At 49.4% G+C, this 10,294-nt stretch overlaps 1 protein-coding gene across 1 annotated transcript; it reads left to right on the top strand.

Annotated features, from left to right (window-relative positions):
* Positions 1-136: 136 nt before the first annotated feature.
* On the top strand, positions 137-10,272 carry LOC310901217 (inner centromere protein-like). The gene is made up of 11 exons (XM_083840486.1): positions 137-194; positions 406-549; positions 642-752; positions 3,333-4,063; positions 5,222-5,273; positions 6,036-6,069; positions 7,251-7,350; positions 7,786-7,876; positions 8,932-9,061; positions 9,137-9,271; positions 9,820-10,272. Exons 2-11 carry the CDS (start codon positions 413-415, stop codon positions 9,871-9,873), a joined length of 1,575 nt encoding a protein of 524 aa, XP_083696612.1. The 5' UTR covers positions 137-194; positions 406-412; the 3' UTR covers positions 9,874-10,272.
* The last annotated feature ends 22 nt before the right edge of the window (positions 10,273-10,294 follow it).

Raw genomic sequence — 10,294 nt, 5'->3', positions numbered from 1 at the left:
TCATGCTCGCCCGCCTCCATGGTTGTGGAGGAGCGTAGGGGGAGGCGGGGTTCGGAGGGGGTGATGGACGTGGGAGGCAGCCAGTGAGAAGGCAGGGAGCGGTGGGAGCGCGCTGTGATTGGTGGTGGGGAGAGTATTTAGGGCGGGGAGGGGGCTAGAGGCGTGAGGGTGAGGCTGAGCCTCGAGGCTGTGAGGTGGGTGGGAGGCCCCCCTTTGGGGGGCGCCCCGTCTCCCCTCCCAGGTCTTGGGGGACAGCCTCCCTTGGGGGCCCCTCACTGTCCTTCCCTTATCTCAGCCTCCCTTGGGGACCCCATCTCCCCTCCTGGGTCTCAGCCTCTCTGGGGAGCCTTCTCCTGTCTCAGGGAGGCAGTGTTGCCCCCCTTCATCTCCCCTCCTGTGTTTCAGGGGAGCTATGGCGGAGGCTGAGGGTCCCTGGCGGCTGCTGGAGGTGTGCGAGCAGAGGTTCACCCAGTTCCTCCACAACGCCCAGCACAAGCACCTGGCCTGGCTGCGGGAGGTGGAGGAGCAGGGCAGGAGGTTGCTGGAGAGGTAGGGGGTGGCTCTGGGATGCCTCTCGGCTCACCTGGGGTGTGGGATCACTGTGGGTCAACCTCTGTTTTCTGCGTTTGTCTCCTCAACAGCAACTTCCAGGCTGAGCCTGGGTTAATGCCCAAGAAGCCGTCACAGCGGAGACGCCCCAAGAAGCGTCAGTCCTCGTCTGTGAGAGATGAGAGTGAGCCAACCAGGAGGAGGTGAGTGAGGTGCCTTGTGCTGGTCCTGCATGGCACTGGAGGGAGAAATTAGATTTTAACTGTTCACACATACATACATGTGAAATAGCTGCTCTTTTCTTGAGTTAGTAAACGTTGAGTTGAAAAGGGTATGTTAAGACTATTCAATGTTGATTCCTGTGAAAGTTTGGAATGCAGTTGGTTATTGTCTTTCACTCTCAGTTTTTGTTGTAACTTTTTTGGTTGGAAACAAAAAAATATTTTTTGTTTGTTTTTTTTTATTTTGCTTTATTTTTTTTCAGCCCACCTTTTGGCCTAATGTTGCTCCTGGTGTTTGCTCACCTGAGAATGCAGCTTGCCACCAGTAACATGCAAAAGCATCGTGTCTGTTGTCACAGCTTAAGCTAACAGGCAGGAGAGGCTCAAAGGGATTAGGAATGAAGCTGAAGTGGAAGTTCCAAGCGACTCGTTTATAAATACTCATACTGGAGGTTTTGAAAACTAGCCTTAATTAGACAGAAATACTAAAACTATGAGGGGAAGTGTATGCATCCTATGACCATGAAGGTTTTCTGTGTTGTTTGTTTTACTTTCTTTTCAACAAAAGAAGGCAGGAGCAGTAGCAGTAATGTCAAGCAGCTGAACTTTCTCTTCTTTCTTCTTTCTCTCTTCTCTATCAGTCAGTAGGTTCAACAGAAAGCAAGCTAGGACTCCTTACATAGAAGATCTACTTATTTTGGGAGGGTTTATGGGGGAACTCCTCTTGCAGACAGTTGTCTGCAAACGGATGCCAACGCAGGATGGCGTTGGGCATGATGCTACTTAACTTCCTTGATGCTGTATCTTCATGGTAGCTGACCGCATCTGCTCTCATCTTATAGTTAGTGGTAAGGTGGTTGTGAGAACCTTTCCTTTGGAGAAGCATTTGCTGAGATCTAAGGGGAGACAGGCTGGTAATTGCTGTAGTGTGACCCAAACCTGGGAACTGAATACACAGTAATAAACTGATTTTTGCCTTATATTTTGATAACCATGGTGGAAAAGAACACAGAAGTTGGACAGGAAGTTAGAACTGAAAGACTGTCAAATTAGAAATGGAGGATGGAGAGAAAAGCAAGAATAGTAAGGAAGCGTGGGAAGTTCGTGAGCGTGTGTGTGGTGAAGGAGGGCAGAAGAAGAAAATGCTGTGGATCTAAACAGGGAGAGCTCTGAGGACATACTGTTAGCTTTCAGGTAGCAGCTGGATGGCAGCTTGGCTACTCCCCTAAAGGAGATGAATCTTGCGTGTGTTTGTCTTCATTTAAACTTCTTTTTGAGAAAGACCTGGTGATGTGATGAAAACGCTGAAAGGTTAGGTGGTCGTTTGTCAAGAGGAAGTCCATGCTGAAGCCTAGCATGTCTGTCCTGCAGGGTTGGGCCATTGGTGTTTCCCGTGCCCTGTTTTCCTCAGTATGTATTTTAAAACGCCTCTCTTAGCATGTTGTTAGTTACAGATTTCCCAATTAATAGTTTTTTCAAACTTGAGCAAAAAGTCTCCCCCCTTCTTGCTAGAGGTCAGAATGAGAAGTTAAGAGAACAAACCTGGAAGGAGGGCAGAGGGTATTGACTTGATGTCTGGCAGTAAGACAAGTAGCTGCTTGCTGGTAGTCTTTCCCCAGAGATGGTAAGCCATCATTCACTTAACTAGTTCATGCTGCAGTGGGTTTTCTTAGCTGTGTTTTTCAGCTGCTGTGCATTTCCACATGAATTCTCCTCTTGTCTCTTTGTTTCCAATCTCCACCCTTGAGCTACCTCCAGGTCACTTTGGTGACGGAGGCTTCATTTCTGTGGAGTGCTGAGGTTGTTCTTGGCTTGCTGATCAAGTGTAAGGCTCCATCCTCCTGTGTCAAGTTAGCTGATGCAGAGGAGAGGATTTCAGCACTGAATTTCACTGGGGACCTTCCCAGTGAAGGAGTTGGTGGGGATTAGCTGAAGCAGTAGAGCTAGAGACACTCACTGAACCTGGCATTTTTCACTTAAATAACAGCAATTCAAGGAATTTGAGAGTCCTAGCTGTACAGGTGGTACTCAATCCAGAATTCGTTCCTGTCCCTGTACTTTGCGTGGGGCAAACAGGGTGGTGTTGGCATTATTGTCCTCTGATGTCAGCTCTGGCTGGGGCTGTGGGTTAGCATCTGAAAAGGGCAGCGAGCGTCCTTGTACCTCAGCTGCTCCACTTTGTGTCTGCATGATGCAGCATTTAGTTTTGAGTAAATCCAACGTGCCAGGCTGGTAGCTGGGATAGTTGGACTGAGGGTCTGTGTCCTGTCTCCCCGCCTGTGGTGCGGAGTGGCAACATTCAGAAAAAATAATCTTGAGGGCAGTGAAGAGCAATAAGGAGTAATTGCTAAATTATTCCAGCTAGATCTGCCAAAGCATGTGGTGAGAGCTTCCAGGGTTCAGCTCCTGTGTTTCACCAGTGATAAAAGGTGGGTTGTGAGAGGGAACAGGTGGAGGGAGGCAGCCTGTAGGTATGATTCAAAGCTCATCTGCTGCTTGTTCTGAGATCATTTGGGAATGGGAGACCTGTGTCACTTCACTGCAGGTTGTTTTTTATCTCAGGTTGTCCAGAAGGAGAAGCAGTGTCAAACTAGCATCTTCCAAGCCGGGTTCCCAAAGATGCCACAGCAAAGAGCAGCCCCAGAACCCCAGCGGGCAGGGGGAAGAGGTCTCTGTGCTGGACTGTGCAGCGAAGCCTCAGCTCGGTGTTAAAACTGAGTTTCCAGCACCGCCTGGGAAACTGCCTGCAGAAGCACAAGGTCCTGTGGCAAAAGCAGGTTGTGATGATGGTCCTCAGGCTGAGCTGTCCCCGGAGGGAGACGGTGCTGACGGTGGTGGTGCAGCCTTTAAAACTCTCACCGGGGAGCAGGTGCCCAAGGGGGATGCAGCTACTGAACGGCACGATGCTCCTGCTGTCACTGTGATCCCTGGCGAGCAGACAGCAAGGGATGGGGAAGAGGCCCCCCAAAGAAGATCAAGTACCCCCACAACGGAGGCTGCTAGAAAAGGAGATCCTGCCACGCTCCGAGGAGATCTGTCTCCTCAAGACCTCGAAAAGGTGCTTTTCCAGGATACCAGCAACAAAAGGACTACAACGAAATCCAAAACACGCCGTTGCTCTGGACGCCAGAGCTTTGTGGGTGGCCCCCACAAAAACCGTAGGACTTCCTTGTCAGAAAAATATTCGCTGGCCAGCAAAAGAGAGAGCATGATTCAGAAGTCCATCAGCAGGGCCATCTCAAAGAAGGCAGCAGCAGCACGAGAATCATCCTCTGCCTCCAGCAGAGTGAGCTGTAAGTTTCTTTCTGTTACCAAGCGTGTTCATTTTGCTAAATCAGCTTCCCAGCTTTGCAGAAAGCAATAAGTAGCTGCGGAGTTGCTCATCCATGTTAACTCCAGCTCTTCCTAGTCTCCTCAGCAATCGGCTTCGTGGCTTCCGTCACTTAGAGTGCAAGCTTCAGATCCTTATTGAGACTGTGTCTCAGGCTTTGCTGCATGTTTTGCCACGGCAGATGAAGGGGGTGTCTGCTGAGGCGCAGGGACTGGAGGCTGGCTTACACAGGTTGCAGATGGGTTTTAAAAAGTGGGATGGAAAATGTGGTCTGCCTGCTGCTAGCCATTTGCATGGTTTGGCTGCTCGGTGGGTTGATCAGACGAGGCTATTGCATTCCCTGGGGAGGGGCTTTAACTCGAGTATCTTCTGCCAGCCCCTCAAAAAGTCCCCAGGAACTGAGTGTCTCTGCTTCCTGAACTTTGGCTCAGGTTGGCAGAGGAATTTGAATGCTTTTTGGGTGAAGACAGCATAGATGGACAGAGAACTAAATGCACAGTTATCCGAGGAAATGAGATCCAGAAATCCAGACTGTTCCAGGTAGCACTAAACTCATGTCCCTTGTTTTTGCTGTTCCTGGGAAGGTTTTCAAATTAATGCTTTTTAAAATCATTGCTTCTGAAGTCAGATTAGCTTCTAATAAAGCACTAATGCCTTTTGGTATTTAGTTTTGTCAGCTTTGAGTCACGCCGTATCTAGGCATTTGTTAAAAACACTTTCATCCAAGAGGTGTTGGGGGGCGGGGGGAATGGAGTCGGCGAAAATTCACCAAATCTCTGCATAAAACCGCAGGGAGGCAGGAGCTGAAGTCAATTGACTGGGAAATGCTATCACAGTGACACAGGCGTGAGCATGTTTGTGCAGCTGGAGCAGCCTGCAGCCAGGAGGATCTGCTGCTTCGGTTCTCTGCCTTCCCAGCCTACCTCAGCTTGTCAGTGACACTCGAGGGAGGTGGTGGTTCATGGTGTGGAAAGCTGAGATGAGCAATCAGCATGTTCCCTGGGAGAAGCCTATACAGAGACCAGAGCTCTACCACGCACGCACTGCCACTGTTGAGAAGGCTCAGACTGAAATCCCCAAGCTGGTTTATGTTATGCTGGCTTCTGTTTTTCTCCTTCAGGTCAAAGCTCCTTGGAGGTTTTTGTGGAAGGAGATGTGACCAGCAACGTGAGGTGAGCATTGCACATAAAGCAGGCAGGAAGAAACCACAAAAAAGTACACAAGGAAGCTATAGGGGAAGCTATAGGGGTTGCTTCTGTATTACGGATACAGGGCTGGTTTTATAATTGACTATTTTAGGTGGTGTTGTCACTTGGGCTCTGTTGATATTCCAATGTTTGTGCTGTTCAGATGCAGCCCCTCCTTTTCAGAAGCCTCTTCAGGGTACAGTGAGGCTGGTCACTGCACGAGTGCAGGATCTGTCCCTGTGCCACAAGCCCTGAGAGCCTGCTAGCAGTTGCTCTGCCTGGTGTTGGCTGCCATCACCTGAATCATGTCCTGGATTTCTGGCTGTAACCAGCCTCTGGGTGCCTGGTGGTGCTGGAGGTTACTCAGCCTGTCGGACCTGACAGGTGAACAGTTAGTGCTTTGTCTTCAAAAGGTTCACAGCACTTCCCTTGGACCTGCCGTGTGGAAATTCTGCGGACAAAGAGGAGGGCAAAGTTCACTATTACGTTCAGCAGTGTGATGGAGCAGTCCATCAGAAGAATTTACATCTCCACCCCTGCATGGTCTGGCTCAAATAGGCTTGTGCCTCTGTCTGGATGTACTTAAATTTCCTGTACTTTCCTTGGTCCTGTAGGCTAGGTCTGTAGTTTTTTGCCTGTAACTCACGCTTCTGAATGCTGTCCTGGTAGAGGTGCACCAAGAACAAAGTAGTGTTTGTTTTATTTTGCAGGGAACTGACAAAATTAAAATAGACTTTCTTTTTACAGATCTGGACCAGAACTGAACTCCCAAAGTGAAAAGGTGAGTTCTAAGGAACAACCTATCTTCCAACTGCTCAACAAAAGAAGCATTAGCACTGGAAGCAGGGAACGTGGCCCAGGAATTATTCGCACATCACTTCAAGCTCAGCAAAGGAGCCGCTGAGGTGGACGCCATGGCCATTCAAATACCTAGGCAGCTGGTTACTCCTGTTGGCTCACTGGCTCCTGGGAGATGGAGACCTTTTGTGCCTTGATAAGGCCTCTAGGATGGAGTTTTCAGAGGTGTTTGGACAGGCTCCTAAAAGTCATCAAGCTTTTGCCTGTCATCTGGGCGTGGTAATTGTGTGTATTCTTAGCTTGTCTCTATTGCCTGGCTGGCATGAGCTACAGAAGTCGGAAGGGCAGTTCAACTTACTGTGCTTTACCAGTAAAGTTACGTGTGCTGCAAGCTTGTGTAAGTCTGCAACGCTAGCAAGACAAAGAAACCCATCCCACCCTTTGAGCTGGCAAAAACATCTTGCATGATCGTGCTGTGAACCAGCTTGTGTGAAAACTGGCCCAGCAGAGAGGGGCTGGCTGCCTCGGAGCAGTTCGTGGGGGCATTGGGAAGCGGCAGCGGTGGAAATGCTGCTGTGGGTGGTGGTGGCGGCTGGTAGCAGCTTAACAGGTAGGGGAAAGCATGTCCAGGGTGTGTGTGCGGGCAGCCTGGGTGCTGTGCTTCAGTGACTCTTGTTGTTTATCCTCTTGTGAATGTACCGTAATGGCATTTGAAGTGCACAGTGATACCGTAACCTGAGATGCTTTAAAGGGATTTATCTTTCTAGAATATCTAGAATTTGAAAGACTAGAATATTGGTACAGACTAGATATCTGCAGTTTGAAATTTATCTCTCGATAATGTATAGAAGCTGCCTGTCCCTCCTGAGGCACTTCGATTAGACTTCATCATCCAGGTTCACTAAAGCATCCTGCTCTGGATGAGAAATACTGGGTAACTATTGTTTTTCCTGTAGAGGCTAGTGTTCCTCGAGCAGACCCCCTGTTGCTGCAGTGAGTCAGTTGGTGTTCACGCAGCACAGCTCCAGCTGAGAGGAAGAGTCCCTGGGCTAGCAGTAGGGTTGTATCTGGGAGTGACTGGCTTTTTTAGGGCAGCGGGTGCATGACAGCCTTGCTCCTTTGGAGGAACTGTGCTGAGATAATGTTTGTTTCCTTTTCCTGTAGGTTCCCGAAAACTTCCTCACTTCAAGCAAAGATGGAAAAGCTGCCAGCCCTCCTGCACAGCACTCATCTCCTCCTGAACAGCAGGCAGGGAATAATGAAGGTAATGTTGAGTTGTTCTTGAAAGAACACTCACAAGCTTGGGGTCTCCCATGTGTTAAAGGGCCTCGACATCCCTTTCCTCTTTGAGTTTACATGACGTGAGGGTATGTGTCACGCTTATTTACTGTGCCTCGAAGCAAGGGGGCATTTGGGCTTTTTGTTTGTCCCCTGTGACAGCTGTAGGATCCCATAAGCAGCTCTAGCTGGAGTGGAAGTAAGAGGACCTGGAGTCCTTTTGGTGGGGATGTTGTGCCTGTGCAGAAGCCTCTGTACAAGAGGCACACTTCACAATGTACATGTACAACACTGATATTTGAGGTAGAAACCCAGGCTTCTGCTTCTGTGGGCTGGTTACATGCTCTGAGCACATGAGCTGCAGACAGGTAAGCCCTGCGGGATGCCTTGCACATGGTGCTGACTACAGATTTCTTCACAGGCAGCAGTGTAAATCCAAACAGTAAACCCCAGAACACGAACCAGGAACAAGCCCACGGTGCCAAGTCCCAGGAGAGTCCTTCATGCATCTGGTATGAGACACTTGCAGGGGAAAAGGGGGATGAATGAGTGGCATGGCTTGGCATTTTAAGTAGCTTGTTTAAAGCTTTTGGGTGTTTGTTTCCTTCGCTGCCCTGCAGTGAAGTCTTGAAATCTACTTTGACCATTTGGCTGTGGAAGTTCCTTGTGACTTTTTTGCTTCCCAGGCCAGACCTGGGTCCCAGACACATTAGTTCATGCACAGACCAGCAAAGATGACTAAGATAGCGCTTATCTCGCAGCTTAGCTGTGACTCTGAGTGGTTCATAAAGGGGTGGTCTGGGAGTAGTTTCAGAAGGCAGCATGAGCAGGTGACCGACCTATTTATTTTTATCTTGTGCAAGTGTCTGGAATGTCTGACTTGTTTCCTCACTGATTATATTATTGGTGTTTCATGTGAGATTTCAGCTGCTTTTAGCTTTGTCCTCAGCCTGTCTCCTGTCCCTGTTTTGCTGGGGTGAATTTGCTGCAGGTGGTGGGAAGGGGGAGTAGCAGTAACCTCAGTTCTCATGTGGTTAATTAGCGATGTGTCAGGAGCTGCAGCCTTCCTTGGAACTGCTGCTGGGCTGGGCCACAGTTGTGCAGTGAGGTAGTCCCCTTGTTTCCCCGGGCATTAGGGGGTGCACATGAAGGCATTTGTGACATGGGTAAATCTGTGAGCATCCAAGGTATTTATAAAGTGAATAAAGCTCTGCCAGTGAGGTGGACTGGACTGGCTATTTGGAAACATGGATTACATCCATCTTGTGTGGTTAATACCAGCTGTGACAGATACCTTGCTTGCTGGGAATCAGAGTATTGAATAAGAGTGGGAGTGATGTGTATTTATTGTTTGGAACTTGGATATTCCCCTTCCAAGTTGCCCTGTGTCCACTGTCCTCATTTATGGCTGGATGGGGCTCCTCCTGCTCCAGAGCTGGCTGGCTTCCTAGGAGGCCCCGTTCCTCTGGTAGCAGCGAGCAGGCAGAGGGAGCTGTGTAACAGCAAGTCAATTCTGACAAGACTTGGGGAGCGTGATGGTCAGCTAATGTTTTCCTGATGCCAACAGGACAAGGAGCTGTAAACAAAGAATGAGCGTTGTACGGAATGGGCAGCAGCCAGGAGGTCGTGTCCCTTTGGAAGACAAGCACGTCAATTCTACCAACCAGGCTCCACATTCTGCCTCTCCAGCTAGTAAGGTCAGTGGGTCCCACTGTCGTCTCTGCCTCCCTTTCCCTGGCAAGTACTTACTTCCCTCCATTTTTTCCTCTTAGGTTGTCAGACCCCTGAAAAACTTCCTGCAGGCAGTGCAGAGAAGCCAGCTACTCGCAAGCCCTGGGCCTACAGGACATGGGAGCGTGATAAAGAACTTGATCAAACACAACACTCCCACCCGACCTGATCCTAAGGTGTGTCAGAGTCCCACCTCCCCTCACAGAGGTGAAGGAGAGGATCACGTATGGGGGAGTGGCAGGACAACTGCTTGCTTAGAAAAGCATGGATGTATTCCTCGTTCCGTTGGCTCCCATGGGTCAGCGTAGGTCCTAACAAAGAAGTCGTCCTTGTGATTCTACCACTTTCCCGGGGAGGGCAAATGGTCTTGCCTAGCTAGCATCACCTGTCCACAAACACTGTTATTGGCCTAGGGTTTTTAGCACCATCCCTCAAACTGTCCTCAAATGCAGAGAATTTTCAGGTGCTCTGTCTATGGTCAGCAGAAACGCTTTATATTCTAGGATGGTGGGGAAAGTGGGAAGCTTTTCTCTTTGCAGTGGGGCTCTGCCCTCGTGTGTTGCATAGTTGGCTGCTGCAGGGCTGAGAGATGAGCAGTGTGGGGTCAGGCAGTGGGTTCACTTACCACGTTACTGACAAGGAACTGCAGCTGAGAATAGGGTTAGTGTGCAGTGGGGTTCTAGTGCTTCATCCAAATGATGAATAATTTTTCTCTTCCCTACAGGGAGACTTTGTTGTAAGTAATGACACCTTTAACTGTGGGGCTGGAAGACTGTAAGGGCTGTGCTTCTTGCCTCACAAGCACTGACAGCTCTTTCCTCTCTCACTGGCATCCACGCAGCTCTCCTGTTGTCTGTCCAAACTGTAAACTGGCCGTGCCAGGATCTCTCTGTAGGTGTGCTCTGCTGGGGAAGGAAACTACTAAGAAACCTTTTTGGCCTCTAAGCATGACTACTTGCATTCTGCATCTTCTCCCTGATTCTCCCAGCTGCTGGTGTAGGTAGCCGTGTCCCAGGCCAGTAGTTTTCTACAGGTGGCCACCCACATGCAGGGTAACTTTCTTGACTGAACACATTCTGTACAGATGAAGGACTGAAGTGTTTCTATCCCATCCCAATGACTCTTCTGCTCTAGGAAGATGCTGCACCTGAATAAGTGCTGCATTGTTTCTTCCCTACTACTCACTTCCCCATCCCTGT

This window comes from Anser anser, assembly GCF_964211835.1.
Source record: "Anser anser genome assembly, chromosome: 5".
NCBI lineage: Eukaryota > Metazoa > Chordata > Aves > Anseriformes > Anatidae > Anser > Anser anser.
This window is presented reverse-complemented; position numbering and strand designations above follow the sequence as displayed.

Bases quoted from the DNA above. Each gene is read 5' to 3' on its own strand.
- LOC310901217 (XM_083840486.1), top strand. From the start codon at position 413: ATGGCGGAGGCTGAGGGTCCCTGGCGGCTGCTGGAGGTGTGCGAGCAG. The intron at 9,062-9,136 runs GTCAGTGGGTCC...TTTTCCTCTTAG, and splicing joins CTGCCTCTCCAGCTAGTAAG to GTTGTCAGACCCCTGAAAAA. The intron at 9,272-9,819 runs GTGTGTCAGAGT...TCTTCCCTACAG, and splicing joins CCACCCGACCTGATCCTAAG to GGAGACTTTGTTGTAAGTAA.